A 20767-nucleotide genomic window follows, 5' to 3' on the forward strand; every position below is an offset into this window, starting at 1 on the left:
CTTTTGCTCGGCGGGCTGTCGTGCGACCGGTAGCCCGGCAGTCTCGGCGTTCCTTCGCTGTGTGTTTCTTGAATCATTATGACGTCTGGTTTCCTCGTTAGTTGCTGCAAGTGTTGCTGCAGCACCGCTCTCTTGCCGGTAAAGCCATTGCAGTTCCAGTGCCAGACCAAGAGGTCTCTCACTGGTGGTGTGGATGCTGCTGTACGTGCGGTCCCGTCCATGATTGCTGCAGTTTGGCGATGATCTGTGCTTCCATACCTTGTATTTGTGTCTGTATCTGCGTCTGCAGCTGTGCTTGCATCTGCGCCATCATGTTCTGGATCGTGCTCTGTATGTTTGTTGTCATCTGCTGAACTGTTTGCGCTAGCCCAGTGAGGCGTTCGTTGGTTACCTTGCTGGTCGCCTCAAGACGGTCGAGTCTGTCGTCCTGTTTTTCGATTCTCTCCATTATCTTTCGTTCCTTGGCGCCCTCTATGGCTCTCCTCTTGGGAGCCGGTCCCGCCTCTTTCGTGGCTCTCGGGTCCACCTCGACCTCTGGTTCGTCCTCGGTTATCTCTTCTTGTTTCCTCTCTTGTGCGGGCTTCGGCAGCAGCTGTTGCTGTTGCTGCAACGCAAGTAATGTCGTTAGCTTCTCGTTGATTTCCTTGATGGTGGCGTCCTGTTCGGCGATTCTCCGCTTTAGCATCTCGTTCTCGTCTCTCAGGGCTTTTACCATCCCGTTCTCTTCTTGGATCGTCTTCGCGGCGTTTTGCGCTGGTGGTTGTCTCTTCTCTGCCATGTTTGCCTTGACTGCGTCGGCCCAGGCGACTCTCTCCCTCGACTGCGACTGCGACGGTCTGTGGCGGCTGGCGCTCCTGCCTCCGTTGCTGTTGTCCCTCTTGCGGCTGCTGTCGCGCTGCCTCGATTCCCCGCGGAGTCTATCGGCAGACGGCGCTCGCAGCGGCGGAAAGCTTTCCGGATCTGGTTGTTGCTGCATGGCTTCCATCTTGCGTTCCCATTGCCGTTTTTTGACCACGTACGGTATCTTGTACTTGTTTTTGCATTCCCTCTCGCCCGTTGGATGCTGTCCCCCGCAGAGCTTGCACTTGGGCTTGCATTCGCGTTTGTGATCCTCGCTGGGATTCACGATTCCGCAGCCGAAGCACACTCTGGTGTCAGGATTCGGGCATACGTCTCTTCTATGGCCGACCTTGCCGCATTGCCTGCACACGTCAAAGTGCTTGCGGTAAAGCCCGCACCTGACTAATATCGAGCCATACTTGACGTAGTTCGGTACTTTCTGTCCTGCGAAGAGTACTATCACCGTGGTTGTATTGCCGATTCTGTGCGCCTCCACCGCTAGGGGGTTGCACGGGTTCACGATGTTTTCGGCTATCTCCTCCGGGGAGTCGTCTACGGCTATGCCTCGGATGACTCCCTTGACCGTGCCGTCCGGCGCCGTTCGGTAGGCGCTGACTTCGAATGTCCTGCCTCCTATGTTAAGGGCTTTGACCTTAGAGTATAGCGTGGCACGCCTCTCGTCCGGGCTGCTGACCACGATGATGTTTTGCTGCGCGTTCGTGCAGATGGTGTCTGCTTTGGCTTCTTCCTTCGTTACTCGAGCCGCCGTCATGACGGCCGACATAATTATTGAAACCTCAGTTCTCGCTGTTCTCAGTTCTCTCTCAGTTCTCGAAGCACAAAGAAGGAAACGGTGACGACAGGACGCCAAGCGCTAACTTGCAACTGAACTTTATTTTGAAAGCGTACGATTGCACAGCGAACAAAAAGGGAAAACTCCAGACACGTGATTGGCGAACAGACGCTTCACCGAATTCTATTTCGTGTTCCCACTTCCGGTGTAGAAAGGTGAGCAAATGGCGATACCTGAACGTTTTCGTGTGGGGTGAATACAACGTGTCGGACTTCCAATGCTATTTGCACTATCAGAATATTTCACCGTCCTAGCGCGCCGTCGATGCTCAATAATGTTTCGATGACGCTAAGCTTTCTTTTATGTATTACACGAAGTTAATTTACATAATTACAATTTTGACTATTTCAAAAGCTATCGGATGCTGTTTCTTCTTCGGGCGCTCGATTGCTTGTTCTTCTTCGTGATTTGGGAGAAGGAAAATACGCTCAATTCTGCAGCCCATATGGGAGCACGGCGCAGCGTACTGGGGATGGGAGCGGGGAATGAAAAATGAGAGGATAGAGGGGGAAAGGGAGAGTAGGTTTCAGGCAGCATACGTCAGCATCATCCAGGGGCGATGGCCGGCGCGCGAGGCAGAGGCCATGGGAGGCCGAAGTCTACTGGCGATCTAGGAGCCCGTTTGAGTACACATATTAGAGACGTTTAGCTAGTACGCTATTCCGGTAAACGGGAGCGGTTTGGGCGGATTACCGGATGGTCGGGGCGTAAACGTGAGCGGTGAAGCCGCCTGGTGTTGTAGAGCTCAACCAGACAAACGCATAGCTAAAACTGCCGTAACTCACCATACCCTGCTTCGCCACTCGTGCAAATTTTTGGCAGCGGCGTAATTGTGAACACGATTATGCCACTGTCGAAAATTTACGCCAGCAGCTAAGCAGAATACAGTAATTAGCTCTGTGTTTGTGTGGTTGAGCTTTGCGCCACCAGCTGGCGCCACCGATCGGGCCGCTCACCTTGACGCCCCCGCTAAACCGGAACACCGCCCGCGCTTGCCCGGATACCGGACACGCTAAAGGTCTCTATTAAAGCAAGCTTGCCAGTGCTGGGAGGTGGTAGCGGGCCGGGAAGAGTAGATGTGTTTCTGAGGTAGCCGGCAGTCCATGACCGGCATAGCGTCTTCTGGCGTGGGTCCCCCTCACCTTGCTTTCTTCGCCGCGACGTCGCTTTGTCTTGGAAAGGGTTAGTGCGAGAAGGGTTTCCCCGATGAAAGGGAGACCCCGGTCGTTCAATATGACTCCCGGGTGGGGAGGCGGCAAAGCGGCACAGCACCGACAAGCCTAGCGACTAGGAATTCACGGAATCTTCAACATAGTGTAATCGATTATACCTCGACTGACATCAATATCGGCGCGGGGAAAAAAAAGCATTTGTACACTTTAAGTGAAAAGGCTGTCGTTTTTAGTGCTAAACAATCCGTAGCACTATAGGTAATGCCACCCAGTTGATTTGAGTCTCAAATGAGAGAGAATGCGAGAGAGTAGGTCGAAAGGTCACGAGGAACACCCCACTCGGTCAGCAAATGCCCACACACCGCAACGTTATTCACCAAATTCGACAAAAACGGGCTCCAGCCAGGCCGTGACGTGGACCCATCCAAAAAAAAAAAAAAACTGTTGTGGCTTCGCCGCCCGTTGCCTGCTTTCCCGCATCCCTGCGTGTCTGCCTTGTGAGCAAGAGACGTGGAAGAGGCCAACGCTCCCGTGTCCGATCCACTATATTCGGCGTGAAGCAGTGACTGCCACGTCACGGTTTGCTACGAGCAGAGCGGGCGTATCCGTACCCCTTCGCTGCAGCCGTTGTCCTTGCTTCCACAAACCCCACCGCGTTAAACAAGAATGCCAACCTCTTTGTTCAGACGGTATTTTTGTCTTATAAGGCCCCCTTTTGCCACGGCGAGGCCTTCCCGAAGAACGACGCCGTCCTTGGCCTTCGGCCGGGAAGACCTTATCGCCGGAGTCAGTGGGCCACCGTCTTCCTGTGCGCTTGGCGCCGTTTGCTTCGCGCCACACGGTGCTGGTGTGGCTGCTGAATGTAAACGGAAGATAAACGGAGGTCGTGTGTCAAGGCGAAGGTCGGGACAGTTAAACCGGGAGGCGTCGAAGAGTGGAGGAACGGCAGAGGGAAAAGGGCCGAGTTGGGTGCCGCGTCGTAAAAGAGACGAGGAAAGCCGAAAAAAAAATAAAGAAGGAAGAACAAGAAGTTAAGGCAAAGCCCAAGGAAGGGCGAGTGTTGTGTGCGTGGACAGACGGAGTGGCGCAGGCGGCTTTTTGGACGGGGGACAGGGTACGGTGACCAGTGGCATCGAGCGACGATGCGTGCATGGGGGCTAGTTTCCTTCTTTGGTTTGCTTTTCTTTCTTTTTTTTCTTTTGCTTTTGTTTTGCACTCTGCACTCCTTAGGGCAGCTGGCGACGTACGAGTGTATCTGCAAGAGAACAGAATCGAAACAGAAAACCATAGCTGAACCACGCCTCTTAAGCTTTTAGTCCACCAGCTCTGTAGGCGCAGTTTCTTTCTTCGCATTCTGGGACGCCGACGACGACGCATAAAAGAGGCACGCATGTGAGCGCTTACCAGCACTAGTGCTAATCGCATTCGACGTCTGCGGAGCAGATAACATAGTGCCACAAGTATCCAGCGGCACTGGGAGGGCCTACGAGAGTAGCCCTGAGAACAAGTGCTGCTAACCTCCGCTTCAGCTTTCCCACATCTGGAAATGTAAGATTTCGTAAGTTTTCCTACGCGTTTGTAAATTATTCTTGTCATTACAATATTCAGTTTGTCGTGTAATTTCTACAAATAAACTTGCACTAGTTTGTGTGGATATTGAGATTAAGTTTTATGGTGTACATATCTTCTAACGACGTATAAAGAAATCTGATTACGTATGTAGTACGCTGAACTGAACTGACAGTGCAAAGCAGTTTGTACGCAAAAGATCACTAAGCATCAACACACCAGTTTAGATAAGGTCTTCTTTCAAACCACTATTTTAATTTACATCGCGCGAGAAGGCTGATTACTGCTGGAGAAAATGAAGGCCCAACTTCCCTGTTTTGAATTTCGCGCCGCTACGTCAGTGCGACGTCTCATATTTAGGGTACACGATTACGGGACTTTCAGGATAAATATTTCGGGCGTGCTCGACTCCATAACCAGAGTATATTATTGCGTAAAAGTGGGATAAGTTTGTGGTTGCGATTCATTTCGTTTTTTTTTAGCGGCGAACACGCGTGACGAATCAAGAAGGAATAAACTTTATTCATAAACATGGGCCGACAGTGGAATCATCTAAAATGGGCGGCATCCCTAGTCCAGGCTGCCGTGGGCCTATGCCGATGACGAACGATACCGAATTAAAAGGCGTTGGTTGTAGCTAATTAAGCGCCCAAATCAGATCGCCAGGATGATTATGGAAGCAGCAGATAGATAGATAGATAGATAGATAGATAGATAGATAGATAGATAGATAGATAGATAGATAGATAGATAGATAGATAGATAGATAGATAGATAGATAGATAGATAGATAGATAGATAGATAGATAGATAGATAGATAGATAGATAGATACTATTTCCACGGGAGACCAGGAAGCGAGAGAAACACCGCATGGCGTCCCTGACGGAAGCCTACGGACTTAATGCGCTCGCGCAAGCTCCTCCGATTACAAGAGCAGTAACGTGGCGGCGCACCTTCAAGGTCGCGCGTGCCGCAGCACCGTTTGTTCTTGCGCGCGTAATGCGGTCGCTCGACGGCGCTAACAGTGGCTTCCTCACGCACGAGCGTGCGTCGAGCTGAGCCGCTTGCTGCGCTTCTTGAAGATTTCTCTTCGCCCTCTACAGAAGCAATGAGAAGGAAGGTCGAGCCAGTGACGTCACCAGGTTGCGCGGCACCGCGTTGTATGCGGGGGCTCAACGCGTCGGTGACCCGAGAAGAAGCCCACTACAAAAAGAAAAAAAAAAGAATACTGCATGAACTAACTCGTGGGAGTTGTCAGATAGTGCGTACGCATTATTTTTAGTCATATAGTGGTAATCATAAATCTAAGTAGTGATACGTCGTCGCAGGGCATTCTCATATATACCTCCGTAGGTCCCGATGTAAAGCTATGGAGCGCATAGTGTCACGGGTTACAGAGAGACGGACGGGCAGATTTCCGTGGAAGGAGTGTAGCCCTAGAATGCTTACGCATTAAAAGCTCGCCGTCTGCTTGAGACGCGAGCTCGTGCCAGGTTCGGGCAGTGTAACGCTACTACGCAGCAAATGTTTCCTGTGTATACAAAGCCACGCGCTGGAGAAAGGAAACGAGGAGACCGCAGCGGTTTTCTCGTTTCCTCTCTGCCGCGCCTACATGTGCAACGTCCGTGCTCACCGAAACAGTCGGTGTATGTCCCTGCTAGCCCAGTAGGACACCGTGTTAATATAATCGAGAGGTTTATATTAGAGCACGTAAGCGGCTGGGCAAACACATGGTCACGCTTGAGTTTTGCTGAGACCCAAGCGGACGCGTACGCAAGCAGATGCAATCCAGCGCCCAGAGTTGCATGCATTCGTATTATAAACAAGTCGGAAAGATAATTTAAGCGCAACATAGCCTGCAAACGAGTAATCAACTTGCTCGAACCTAATCGAATCCGAATTGTGAGAGCTGCGACATTAATTGCTCTCACAGTTTTTGGCATATCGTCGACGTACAAAAACTGTGATTGCGACATCCCGGTGTGTCACAATGACCTATCGACTGCAGATCACCCAAGCGTAAAAAGGGGCTTAAATATAACTTACTCTCATACAAACACGCGCGCGCGCCCATAGAGAACACTGACTTTTTTTTTATTAATGCGTTGCCAACATAATCCCAGCGGCGCTGTGCGCCAAATTCCTCAATTTTTCATTATGACTGTCACAAGCTTTGCGATAAGCCTCGGTGCTCCTTATCAGCTTCACCGTGGAAGCAAATCGCACGGAAACTTCATTGCACCGGGCAAGAGAGCATGAAGCAGCGTTTGTTGCGCAAGTTGCGCACGGAGCTCTCGCTACGAGTATACGTTTAAACGTCAGTGCAAACCACGCGCCCGCGAACCGTAGACGGTGTGGTTCGGCTGTCTGGGAAGACGGCGACCTCGTTTCGGAAGGCGACGTGGCAAGGAGGACACGCCAGGTGGCTTCCACACCGGAAGGAGCGGTTCCATTCACAGTGAATGGAACCGGGGGTCCGGGACCCCGTGAATGAAACCAGCGTACGAGGAGCTCCGACTCGCCATTCACACACACACGAAGGGGAAACCGAGAGAAAGGAGCAACACCGCTCGGGGGCTGTCTGGACGCGCCCTGATGTGCCTGCGTGTGTGTGTATACACGGCGGAGGGAATCCACCCCCAGGCGTAAGCCGATCGTCGTGGGGCTTTCCTGTCGACCCCTCGTTGTTGGGGAAGGCCGTTTCACTCACCAAGGTCTGTCACCTGTTACTGCGGATATGGGTCGAAGCAAGAAAAAACTGAAAGAAAGAAAGAGAAAAAGAAGGTACGTTACACTCTTAGCACGGTACCTTTTATGGTAACCTGTAATCACGAGTAACTTATAAAATAAAGGTTACATGCGAAATATGTTGATGTTTTAATTAAATGTTGTTACGTATATATATATCTATAGGTTACAAGAGTCAAAATTGACGGATTTAAAGGTTAATTCAGCGCAAAGCGCCTTGTAACCTTTAGATTTTAACCTCTAAAGAACACTGCAGCGCATCAGTGAGGAGACCTACATCATGGATTGGACGTTTGCTGATAAATGTATCCTAATGTGTTCGTGCTCTGCATTTATGATCTGGTTATTACAAACGTAGGACTTCGGCAGTTCGGGCTGTATTCGGTCTTAATTTCTGTCAGCCAAGCAGTTACATTTTTCACGATTTAAAACCAAAAAATAAATCAAGCATGATCGCACTTGCAAGTTCATCTGCGCGCTGTTCTTTGACGACCCTCCATACTTGGCACACAACCTTATTTGAAATATCAGCAACGAAGACTGTGTCATCGAATGATGTGGCGTGCACTGCCTGCCGAAACCCAGTGGTCGAACGTGACGGAAGCCCCCTGCTCTCGCACGCATTCTAGCCACCATGAGACAGGCATGGAACATCGGTATTTCAACACGAGAAACAATAGCGGGCGAGTTTCTTTAGAAAAAGTGAATATGTTTTAACAAAATTCATGTACGAGGCGAGGAAGAACAGCAAATGAAAAGCACACGAACGCGTTGGGTCTTTCAGTAAAAGGTTGTTGAAAACATTGGATGGTTCTATCACATATCAATATAATTCAACTTGTCTACTAAAATGTCCCTGCTCAGAACCTTTCAGTTGTCTGCATACATTTTCTGCCTTTAACCGGGTTCGTTTCATTCCCTGCACTGCCTTGATGCTGTCAACCAAAAATTTCCCATGCTTAATTCAACCATAAGCGCTCAAGATGAGGTTAATAGTTAGTGTGCAAGAAGCGCGTGCATAAGAAAACCATGCTGACACGCGGTACCAGCTAGGCAGCGTGCGTACTGAAGTATAAACGCGCGGCGAGGGAGCTGGGGATGCGGTACGCGCTACGCGACCGGCGTAACTGCTTTTAAATAAACAACCTACATGTCGGCGAACCATTCTGCATTGCACTTAGGATGTTTTAAAAGCTTGTAGCAACTGATTCCACTGCCAACTTTCTTTGGGCATTATAAGCTGTGCCGAAGATTGGCATTACAACGACCGCAAATTTAAGTTACAGCAGACACGAAACGCGCCAAACGTTCAGTGAAATGAACAGGATGCCGCTACACTCACATACAAGCGAGCGCCATCCGCTCCGTTGTCTTTTTTAGGAGACATAGACAGATGAAAAGAGCGTTAAATGTGTGAAGCCGCCAACTGAGAAATGAAATCTTTACCACTGTCCAAACACGAAATGCTTCCACCATCACACCAATAACATCACTGGCACCTCTGACATTTATTTCTGTAATTCATTGCTTGTTTTCATTTTTTTTTTCATTTTTGCTTGTGCCTCTAAGTGCCTTTTTCTAACATGGCGGCAGCGACCAGGCATCAGCCACACCGGAGCGCGGCCATCCACGGTGCTATCATCTCTCCTCCTCGGCCCAATCGAGATAGCTCGAGTTGCACGCTGGGAAGATTTTAAGCGGGAGCGGGAGGCTCGGAGCCGGCGGGAGTGGTTAGCGCGCTGTCGTCCTGTCGTTGTTGTCGTTCTGAGACGGCCATTATATTTGACTTGTTTGGATACCACCCGATCACCATTGTGTGCTGCCACCACTTGAAGTCTGCAGTAGTTATTACCGCTTCTACTGGGAACTTGCGCCATCCTCTGCACCCTCATGCCTTTGTGCAGCAGAGACCTTTTCGGTGTGTTGCGCGGTCGCTGCAACGAGCCGGGTTGTGAGTGCAAGCGATACACCATTCTGCGCCTGTCGGAAAGTGACAACCTGGTGAGGTGTGACTATTGTGACCACGTCCCAAATGCACACGGAAAAATATGTGATCTCGGTAAGCAGAACTTTTGCTTTAAATTATTTTTGGGTGGATAGTACGTGAATTCTTTATAGTTCGCAATTCAACATTTGACATGATGCATGCTCTCGCTTCGCGTAAGTGTTTCTGAAAAAGGTTATTGTTGATATGTTTGCTTCTTTATGCTCTTCGATTTACATTGAGCTAAATTCGATGTTGTCATGTTGTCATTTTGTGCAAATATTGGATTAGACCTTTCTAAAATATTGAGCTTGTCGGCGGGATGAGTTGTGTCAGGGCAACTAAATGACCTCAACAATACGTTTCTTGTACTGACGCCGTGCTTTGGGCTGATGTGCTTGACAGAAATCGTTCAGTATTGCACAACTCGCCTCGTGCACCCTCCGTTAGCCATGCTGTGGTGGTGCGTGACTGCCCGCGCCCTGGCCTGGAGGTAATCTGCGGTGTGTGCAGAGTTCGGGCAAGCCGAGGCGGTTCGTGGTTGCATTTCTGCTTTCTTTCGGTGCGAGTAGTGCTGGAGGTCGCGTAATCTCAAAAGTTCGGAGACGCGTTTAAGGGAGCAACAAAACAAACGTTCGCTCCCCTCTGCGTTCTTCAAGTCAACTTGATAGCGATTGTTCGCGGTCGTCAAATGAGATATGTTCATTAATGCCTGTGCTCGCGTGACACCATTGTTATTAGTAAGCTAATGATTACTGTTACGGCAGGTAAAACTACGTACCTTAGTTTGAGTAGTGGTCTAATGCTTTGCTATCGCTATTAGTGCTTCGCTTTTTGGGTAAAAATGCGTGTTTTTTATTTTCTTTTAGTCAAACGGGCCAGTAATTTAACGTAAGAATCGGTGGTTAGCATTGACTAACTGCGAAGAATACACAATTCTCTTTTTACCGCAACGTCACCCCTTCTCTTACAACTTGCATTCCAATTTCGCACAATGATGTATAATTATATACAGCGTTGTTTCAGAGAATACATGTTGTGTAGCTTTCGCACGAATTTTGCTTATGTACGCGTCTTTTTTTTTTTTGCCTACAGCTCTGCACAGCGCTCTGCATTACTTTGTGAACACTAATGATGTCGTTTCGTTGCGTCTATAATTTCAGAAACGAAAAATGCAGCCGAGGCAAAGGTGCAATGCAATGTGCCAGGCACCGTTGTTCGAGGCCTCAGTGTCACATGAAACTGTGGAAGCTTGCACATCTAGTCTCCTCAGTGCAATATGGTTAGTATAATGTGGAATGTTGGCCAAAGCTTTTTTGATTGCCTAGTGTATCAAATATTTTAAAGCGAAGCTTTTTTTTGCCACTTCCTTCGGCTTTTCTACTGCTGCTGCTGTCGCTGACCTGCACGCGGCGTCGGGGAGTGGTTGAGTACGTAATGTACATAATGTACGCAGTGTACGAGAAATTACATTGTACTTGTACATAGTAGGGACGCGGGAGTGACGTCTGTGAGCCCTTTCCAGCAAGAACTGCGCGGGCGTCGCCACAATGCCCTCTGGAGTTCTTTAGTCGTCACAATGTCCTCTGAAACTCCTCGGCCATCGACACAATTACCTCTGGAGCGCTGTAATTACGCGTTAGCCTGCGGTATAAGCATTGTAGAAGCTGCAGCGCTTTTGTACTCACGTGCAAATTTCCAGAGGGGAGATAGTCAATGGAAAGATAATACAGAAAATTTGTAAACCCAACGTCCTGACCAAACGGATGAATAATAGTTGATATTCGCTCATGGCGCCTTGCATACATAGTATGATGTGGAAGAATGGAAAGACGCCACCAGAAAGCATGCTTCATTTCGGGTCGCCTAAATAAAAGAGTCGCTACAAGACATGGCAACAGTTGCGGAGAAACTGTAAAAATGTTAGTTTAAGAATGAAACGGCACGTTTCTGCTATTTCTGAAAAATAAACACCCTGCAAGTTTGTACATGATGACAACTGATGCAGGCGTGCAGACGCAAAGCTGCACTCAGTACCGCAGCGTCAAGACGACAACACGCAAGCGGCTGTCGAGCAAATAAACATTTCAGCCACGATGCCATGCGCCCGTGTGAAGAATGGCAGTGCTAAATTGCTTGCAGCATACGAACAATGGCGCACAACAATGCCTCGAGCAAACACGCCTCGCTGTTTGGTGTACTACGTAGGCAAACACAAGTGGTGCACGTAAGGTAACATTTACCATCGCATGACGACTGTCGTAGGCCGTCAACATCACCGCCAAATATTGCCACTGAACGCAAACAGCACAGAAAGCTTTGCTTGCATCGATTCCCACAGTGCGTGGGATCTATATATATTTTTTTTTCTTTTTTTTGCTTTAGAGAGGACTGTCCCAGTTGGTGCCTCCATAGAAAATGAATCGGCCTGAATGCCTGTGCAAGAATCACAACCTGGCTGCTCTAAAGGTAAATGCATAGCGCATACAGGAAAGAATTGGTTTTATTGGGTGCTTTGTTTTCACTTGTTTGTTCCAGACTCCGCACCGTAGTCCCATGTGCAAGAGCCCCCACTTGACAGCCCAGTGGTTGCCATGGACAAAGAGATCCGCGATACTGAATGCGGCCAAGGTATGTGATGTGAAATATAATTTACTAGTTCATAAGGAAAACATCTCAAATGTAACGATACTAAATATTACACTCATTTGTAAACTTTTCACATATCGTCCAGAAAGCTTTCTGCATTCACCTTGTGATTACTTTTACTCACATCTGTGTTCCTGTTCAGTACTTATATTGTAGCATTATCATTTGTATTGGTCAGTGGTGCGAGTCGAGCGGAGCATCATTACACGATTTAATGTTGTCGCCTTAGATTTTCTTCCCCTGAAATAATACTAAGGATGGAGGCATTGCTCATACTTTATATGCGCTTAAATTGAGGTATGGTAGTATTTTGGTGCTATTTTTTATTCACTACTTCCGTTTAGCTAGACTACACGATAATTAACACATGAAGGCACAAAATGTAGAGAAGGAGCAAATTAATGAAATTAGATGAAATTGTTAATTTATATTTAACAATTTAATTTAAATGTGATTTATTGCATTTCAAAGTTAATAAAGGTGAGGTAAGCAAAAACCGTAAGAGACATCCTGTCGGACGGAACGTGCACACAGCCAGCTCATGAAGTGTGCGATGCTTCACCAATTTACCTGGTGAAATCTCGTTAATGCGTATCTTGTGGGAACAGGGCATAATTACGCGCTAAACAGTAGTATCCTTTAGTGAGATTTCAGTTGTATATAGTTGAGCAAACAAACGAAAATTGGTATTATACTGATTACTTTCGGTAAAATAACATTTCATTGCTTTTTCCTGCATGCTTTAATGAGAGCTAAAGGTGAGCCAGTTCTAATTTTCCTTGATGTAGAATGGTTGGGCTCTTTCGGGTTGAGTTGTGCTCTGCATCTGCAGTACTGCACGTTTTTGATAAATTTTACTTCGTCAGTTCACATTATGCTGTGCATATTTAATGTTTGATAGGCGAATGTTTATAGGCTCTAAGTGTCCTTGTAGGCTCCACTGCCCAGTGGTGATATCCAGATTGCAGCTCCCCACGTCTACACATGCAGCGAACAAACGTGTGTTTATGCTGGCAGCAGGCAAGAAATAATTTGGGTCTCGAACGGCAGCCTGGAGCTAGCTGTAATTTATTGTATTTTAACCTACTACATCAAGAACCTCGATTATCCATATGCATTTGCACCATTCCTGGCGCTGATGCAGAAACTTGTGCTTCCCAGCAATGTTGTGCCTAGAGGGCTCATAAATAACAGATTGAAGTGTTTCTTTGCTCTTCTGAAGAAAAAGAATGTGATTTGATTCAAAGTCTAGTTAACAATTTTCACCTTGCATTAATGTTCACTTGTTGCCAGGAGGTGGTGAACAGATGCATCACTTTGTGCATTACAGTTGCATGCCTTTCTATAACTGTTTTATTGAAAATTACTGAGGTAATACATCCATTCATGCAAGTGGCATTTAGTATTGTGCACAAGTATTTTATTTAGCTGCTCAAAATTCTTAAATTCGTGCAATGTGAATTATGGCGGCCTTTCTTTTTCACTGAGTTATTCTAACTGCTAGCCTCTAGATGATAACGTAATTGTGCAGTACTCTGCATAGCAGTGCCCAAATGACCTTTTTCAATATTTATTTTAAATAGGTAGTGCATTCAAGAAGTTTGAATCCCATCCTTGACATTGTTAGCTAGATAGTAAAATGTGTCATGTAGTAATTTTAATAAAAAATGTTCACGTTTGCATTGTCAAAAGGATCTAAACTGAGAGTTCACTATGCTGTAAGCATAACCACTTCCAGCCTTTTGTCATTTGGCCCACAAGCCAGCACTTCGCACATCTCCTGGTTAAGCTTTGTCTGATGTTTGTAAGAGCAACAAGTTGTCTTTTGATGCCAGTGGTGGTCAATGCTAACACTAAGGAAACGTTGCTCAGGTATAGATGGGCTGCATGCATGCATGGCCTTGTGGTCCAGTCTTCTTTTTTACGTTCACCTATAGCCAATACTTTTTATATTCTTTGCATCGGCTACATTGCATTGGCAACGTCTTTATTGACCTGCTCTAATGCTGCACATTGATGTGCAAAGCTTTTTTTATGTAGTGTCCAATGTGGATCTGAACACAAGTGTCCAGTTTTTGTTCCTTCAATCTCATATACTAATATTTGCCTTGTTTTCTTGCTTCCTGACAGCAGTACAAGTTTTTACATGGACAGTTAACACGAAGTTATTGACGACATGCATGGCTGAAACATAGTGATATGATTTTAAAAATTCCTGTGTTATGATGCAAGTGATAGTATTCTGTTGAATTTTCAGATCTAGTCATGTGCCAGCAAGGCCTGCTGTACTTCTGGTGTATTCTATGTTGTATTTTCAAATAAAGTTGTTGCATTCTGAAGTTAACCTTATACTGCCTGTGGAACTGTCAATTTATACTCAGATTATTTATACAAGCTAACGGCGCCTCCTCCTCAGGCGTTCAAATTGTGTTTTGAACTGTATTTTTGAGAACATTACCGTTACATATTTGCTCAAAAGGTGCCGCACGGGGAGTTTCATTTCGTCAGAAATCCCAAGGGATACAGTATAGTAGTATCATGGTAGCCCTTCGTTGGCTGAAATACAACGATTTAAGTGATTTAAATGAAAGTAAACTTTTGACACCACATTCACTTGAGCGTTCCTTTTTTTTTTTCAGAGAATTTCATGTGGGCCCGCTCTTTACATGGTCCGACGAGCCGGGTGCGGCCTAGCAACGGGGAGGCGCCACCTTGGGTTTTGTTCCAGAAAGGCCAAATCTCCGCATGGTGCACCGAGTCGGCTGCCGCCAAACAACAGAGGTGCGTCATTTCCTTCTTTTGCGGTTCTCTCTGCTTGCGCCTCTTCTTTCTTGCGCGCTTCTTTTCGCGGTCGGATTAAGCAGCCGACAACCATGCCCGGAGAAACGTGAGCCCTCGCGGAGGACGCCACTCGGCCAGTCCTTTTTGGACATTGTCTTTACACGTGGTTGCGCTTCGATATAGTTCACCTATCCACCTCGTGTAGTTTCCACAGGAAAGGGTGTCCCTGTGTCTCTCTCAGCCTAAGCAAAAAAAAGAAAAGAAAACACTGCGTTTTGCTGGCAACTTACGCAAGCCGTAACATCTCTTCGACTGCAATGATATCTAGTCAAAAAATTTTCTAGCTATCACAAAGCACAACAAGGAGGAGTGCGGGAGTACATATCTCCACTTACGAATGGCATAGCAAGTGACAGACGCATACTGTTTTTGGGTACAATTGTGTAGCTATTAGCAATAAATGAAGCAAATTTTTGCTTTGCTTATGAACAACGGCAAGTGTTCAGGCCCTTTACCCGTGCTGTGTTTTTCTCCTGCGCATGCATTTGCGTTTGCTGTGTGGATTGTACCAAGGGTATCATTCAGCATGCAAAAATTAAAAAGTAGAATCAGTGAGCTGAAATTCATTTTTTTTTCATTTTCGCGTGCTAGATGATACCTTAGGAACAATCCACCGAGTAAACACAAACGCATGTGCAGGAGGATAAAAACCGCAACAGCGTGAGCCAAAAGTCTGAACACTTGTCGTTGGCAAAGCGAAAATTTGCCTCATTTATTGATTAGCAGCTACAGAACTGTAGCCCAAAAAAATGAGTCTGTCACTTACAATATACTATTCAAAAGTAAAGAAATTTCTCTGGCTCCCGCGGTCACCTTTGTTGTACTTTTTGCATTTGTCTTAATATTTTTTAGGCCAAACAAGAGATGTTGCGGTATGCGTAAGGTCTAAGTTGCCTGCAAAACGCAATGTTTCTTTTTTTTTTCTTTTTTCTTACTTAGGTTCAGAGAGACAAAGCGACACCCTTTGTCCCGAAAACCGCACGAGGTGGACACGTGAACTATTTCGAAGCGCAAGCGCATGTAAAGGCAGCGTCCGGAAAGGACTGGCCGAGGGGCTTCCTCCGCGAAGGCTCACATTTCTCCGCGCCCGGTTGTAGTCTGCTTAATCCGGCCGCGGAAAGAAGCGCGCAAGAAAGAAGAGGCGCAAGCAGAAAGAAGCGCGAAAGAAGGAAGAGACGCGCCTTTGTTGCTAGGCGACAACTGCCTTGGCGGAGCATGCGCAGAGCAACGGGCTTTTATGAAACATACCGCAGAAAGAAGAGCCGCGTCCCCGTTGCTAGGCGACACCGGCTCTATATACGGAGCATGCGCAGCACGGTGTCCATCTGGGACCTCCTGCAAGCCGCTTTGTGTGAACATTTTAATCGTTCAACCGGTATATTGTAAAAGTAACCTTTATATTTAGGCAAAGACACTCAATACTGTATGCCTATACTAGAGGTTAAAGTGTTGTAACCTCTAGTTGAGGTGCACGCTTTCTTACCTTTAATAGAAGTTAAATTTGTAAAGGTTGATTTGTAACTTATAAGTTAAAGGTGCACAAATCTGTGAGAATGTACCCCTTTAGTAAAGGTTACCGTGCTAAGAGTGTACGCAAGAAATCCGAACATGAGTGGTTGACGTTTCTTTCTCAGGTTTCAAACTTTAGACGCGCCGTGGTTTAATACATTCGTTCCTTTAATACATTCGACTACTTTGAATTTATCTGTCTTGATTTTCCGCCTCCGCTGATAAGCACGCCGACTGCGGAAATGTAGCTACCGAGGATTTCCTTGCTGTTGCAGTTCTTTTTGCCTGGCGGTATTTTCACAGCATGCGCAATACCATATCCTCGGAGCCTCTCTTTTTCCTCTAAGCATGCGCCAACATGATCTTATTCGGACGTCTGACGAAAGAAAAAGAACAAAAATACTCGGTGCTCCTATAGAAGCCATTTTTCGCGATTAAGGCACTACTGCAATGTACAGTTAAAATGTTTTAAATTATGTGGCTGCATTGGCATGGCTTCCTACCACTACGGAGATGTCATTGCGTCGCTCCACTTCAAGAACCATTACACGCAACCGCCGGCCACTCCAGCTGAAGTGCCAAAGCGAATCTCGGCTCAGCACGTTAGAATTTGGTGGTATAGCTTTTTTTTTTTTATGGGGAGTTGAGGGGAGGGGGTTGCTTTTTTTCTTTACCGAATGAGAAACGTGGTCCTTGTGCACGTTAAAACACGGCTGAATATTTTCATTTCAATAATGATCACGCCTCCGTGCCTTGCACGGCGGTATAGTGACCAGAAGCGAGGCATTGCCTGTCGCTGAATGATGGAAAGCACATGAAACCGCCCGCGCCTTTCTGATTTCTTTACACGCGTGGTCAGTTTTATCTAAGTTAGCGTACACCTGCACATAGCCTTACCGCCTGCAAGCGTCACATGCAAGTTCGATCAAAGCTTAGCCTGTATCATGCAAGTTCGATCTAAGCTTAGCCTGTATTATAAACTTGTAGCGTAGTCGAGGTGCACTAGCGCAAATATGTCATTGAATACCTTAACACATACATGGCGAACGGTAAGGCTGTGACGATGTCTCGTGACTCGGTGTTTATACACTGAAAAACAACGTAAATATGTTTGGAGTGAAAAAGTTTTCTTGTGAAACTCCGTTCTCATTCGTCCGGCGGGAAAAAGTTGCTTACTTATTACCGAATAAAACGAAATCAAGGCTTATGTTTTGTTGTTTGTTTCTGTCTTGTTTTGACTTTCGCTGCCCAAACCCTCAGCGCCGGCATTTCAATGCGACGTCATGGATGTCTACGTATTTTCTCGTACTGTAATGGACCGTCTTGGGAAATTGCTAGATTGAATCGTTTGTCCACTTGGAATGCGTTATAGTTAGGATCCTCTGTTTTCGAGTTAAGCCCGATAAATCCAGATTTTCACACTGCGAACACAATTCGTGAAAATCTGGTTTAAGCCGATTTCTCCCCGAAGTTTGCCTTTTCGTAAACAACAAATTTAACTCGGGTGTTACGAAACTAATGAGTGCTGCCCAGCTTGTCGCATTTCTTAGTAAAACTCGCTTACATCATTACGACAACGGCGCATTGCATCGCATTTCCCGCACGTCGTATATAAATGTAAACAGCGTGGTAATGCGCTGTAGGAAGCGAACTAATGCAGCGCTGGCGTTGCTCTGCATTAATTGCGAATTGTATCTGTGACGTTTCGAAGATGCAGCTATGTTAGGTTAAAAAGAAAAATAAGGGTGGCTGATGTGTCTGGTTAACATTATACTAGTTTTTTGGCAAGGCCATATACATTTTGAACCAGTAAAACAAGACAACATACATATACGAGAGGCCCGCCAGCTCCCCCCTAGGATGGACAGAGAAATGCTCCCAATGCATGTGACAATAATGTGTCAACAAGGGTTTGTGTAATATACGGAAAAGCACCACATCTCCTGCAAAGCACGCCCACGTGCAGTAATTTTTGTGCTTATTCCTCTATTAAATAAGGGGAAATAACAAAGCAAAGAAGATATCGCCAAATGAGTTTCTATGTGATGCTTTTGTTAGCGTGGTTTGTTTTAAATGTATTATTAATATCTGACAACAACGATTTGTAATGATGAGTTCGTCGCATGATGTGCGAGCAGCTTCCTTTGTGATTACATGTTCCTGGCTGATTGCGCTAGGTTAAAGAGCGTGCATGGGTATCCAAAAGGAGGCAATTACTTGCGCTAATCGTTTGTAAAATTTACCAGGAAAATCCCCAGCTGTGGGTTGCCAGACAACAAAACCCCTGATGTCTCCAAGGTTTCCCCGCTTAAAAATATCACCCGATTTTCACACCTCAAATCTAAAAATTCGGCAGCGATTTAGCGGTGAATACGAGAGAAATGTCTTATCATTACGTCGCACCTCTTTAAAGCCGCAGATGCAGGACTTAAACTGTGTTCCCGACATTGTACAGTGTTTTTCAGGAGCTCACTCGACATACGTTCTGCCTATTCGAGGAGCGAAGTGCAACTCATGGTGATCCGGAGCAGGCTACGTGATATATATATATATATATATATATATATATATATATATATATATATATATATATACACTGTGTGTCGGTACATGCGACACTCCCAAACGCACACACTCTTCTAAGTTCTCCCATCCCCTCTCAACCTCTACCACGTCACCGGCTTCTCACACTTGACACGCACACTTTTTTACACTTTGACACTCCTAATGATAACGCATTAAAAAAATAAAAAAGCGATAACGAAGAACCCTAACTATAATAATAATAATAATAATAATAATAATAATAATAATGATGATGATGATGATGATGATGATAAACGATGTATTTCCATCACCATTACATTGATGGAGGGGATGGGAATAAAAGCGATTGACGCTTGACTAAGTTCCCACCCCCCGTACAGCAGGTGAGCAGATAAATAATTAATTAGGACAGAGTGGATTGTGAATATTGATGATGTCATGGTTACCTGCAGTGCAGGAAAATCAACGCGATATGGCCGCCCGTCTCTCGTTCTTGCATCTCGTATCTCGGTGTGAGCAGCTGTTCTGCTATTGCACAAGCTTCATTTGTAAGCACAGCTTAATACTGATCCTTTTATTTTTATTTTTTTTCATTTAACCAAAGCGTGAACATTTATTTCATGTGACTGACTCTACTTCACTGACTTGCTGGCGTAAACCTGCCGGCAGCCGCAAAATCGCCACGAGCGTGCTTTTATACATTTTGTCTCTTCGGAGAAAAGAGTCTGGCAATACGTCTACTCACTGGTTTGTGATACCAGCTGACCACCGCTCTCAGAATTTCACGATACAACCTGATTCCTTCTTGAACCTTATGGCATGCCGCATTTGCCGTACTTATTGAACAGGTTGCATTAAAATATGATGTAGCAATTTGTGGTACGTCCTCAACAGAGTGCAGAAACGGAGCATAGTTGCTGAGTTGATCTTTTTAATAATAATTGCGCTATTCTTGTAGGTCGTAACAAGACCCAGGCGAAATCCCAGGAGGTCAGCTTGACTGATGGCGAGCATTCGTTCAGGAGAAAAAGATACGGTTGAGCTAAATACGCAGAAGTTGTTATTAGTAATGCGAACATTCATTCTTATTCAACTATGACTGAATATAAACCTAACCACGAAGAAACCAAAAAGTAAATGATAACATCAGCAAGAAGTATCTACTTAATATCGTGGCCGCGAACCTCAGGTCAGCTATAGAATTACTGGTGACCAGCCAAGCAGCAGGCGGTTATTAAATTAGTCTTTCACATGAATAGTGTGTTAGTGAGGTCAAATTTGGAATAGGCAACCGCTGTTTGTCCGCATCGGCGGTACGGCGTCTTTTCTGGCAGCGGCCCCCTGGCGCCGAGGCTCGAAGTTTCGCCGTTCACGCCACCCTCCCCCCCCCCCCCCACACACACATGCATTAACACACATACATCCACACCAAATATATTTAATAAACAGTATAAATAAATGGCCGACAGCTATAGCTAAATCTGAGACAAAATTGTTGTGCCAGTAGTCCTTTAAGAATATTAATCTGAGAACAAGCGCCACCTTTAAAACGTTTGTCCTCGGTTCAAAAGTTTGCCTTAAATCTACGGGGTGCTCGATGTTATCGCTAACGGAATGTTTAAAAAAACACCGGTGGCCGACAGTATTTTCATACATAAAAAAGTGAAACTGAATATTTGACTAATTAACAATGTTTGCCTAATGAACTTCGCAAGAAATTAATTTACGCCATATATTGTAATTTACTAATTGTAGACGGTGACATTGAAAGTTATACTTCGGTAATATTCTCAGGATGACTTGTACCAGTTTCTAAATTTGCCTTCCCAAAGGTTGCGGCGAAATGCATTGGTGTTCCGGCAACTATTTCAGCTTCAGTGCCGAAAAAGGCGGTTTGTTAAAAACGTGACTGGAACAACACTGCATTTTTACGGCATTTGAGACTGCGCTTATCTGAAAACTGGTGCTAGTTTCAAAATTCGTTCCATGTGGACGTGCCTTGTGAAATCACTGACTTCAATTCGTATAATGTAAGATGTGTGTGCTGAAGTAT

At 45.9% G+C, this 20767-nt stretch overlaps 1 protein-coding gene and 2 long non-coding RNA genes across 3 annotated transcripts in view; 1 reads left to right on the forward strand and 2 right to left on the reverse strand.

Moving 5' to 3' along the window:
- LOC139060510 (uncharacterized) overlaps nt 1-20767 on the reverse strand; it is an 83710-nt gene that overhangs the window by 29391 nt on the left and 33552 nt on the right. The window contains exon 2 of the long non-coding RNA XR_011514880.1: nt 7147-7194. This is a non-coding gene — a long non-coding RNA (uncharacterized lncRNA). The remainder of the gene's footprint in view (nt 1-7146; nt 7195-20767) is intronic.
- Nucleotides 121-4017, reverse strand: LOC139060060 (uncharacterized). The gene is made up of 2 exons (XM_070538843.1): nt 3944-4017; nt 121-1670 (listed from the first exon to the last, which is right to left on the reverse strand). Exons 1-2 carry the CDS (start codon nt 4015-4017, stop codon nt 179-181), a joined length of 1566 nt encoding a protein of 521 aa, XP_070394944.1. The 3' UTR covers nt 121-178.
- On the forward strand, nt 8563-14008 carry LOC135901646 (uncharacterized). Its single transcript, XR_011514877.1, has 5 exons — nt 8563-9243; nt 10332-10450; nt 11554-11637; nt 11707-11799; nt 13948-14008. It is a non-coding gene; the product is annotated as an uncharacterized lncRNA (long non-coding RNA).

This window comes from Dermacentor albipictus, chromosome 5 (genome assembly GCF_038994185.2).
Source record: "Dermacentor albipictus isolate Rhodes 1998 colony chromosome 5, USDA_Dalb.pri_finalv2, whole genome shotgun sequence".
NCBI classification, from domain to species: Eukaryota; Metazoa; Arthropoda; class Arachnida; order Ixodida; family Ixodidae; genus Dermacentor; species Dermacentor albipictus.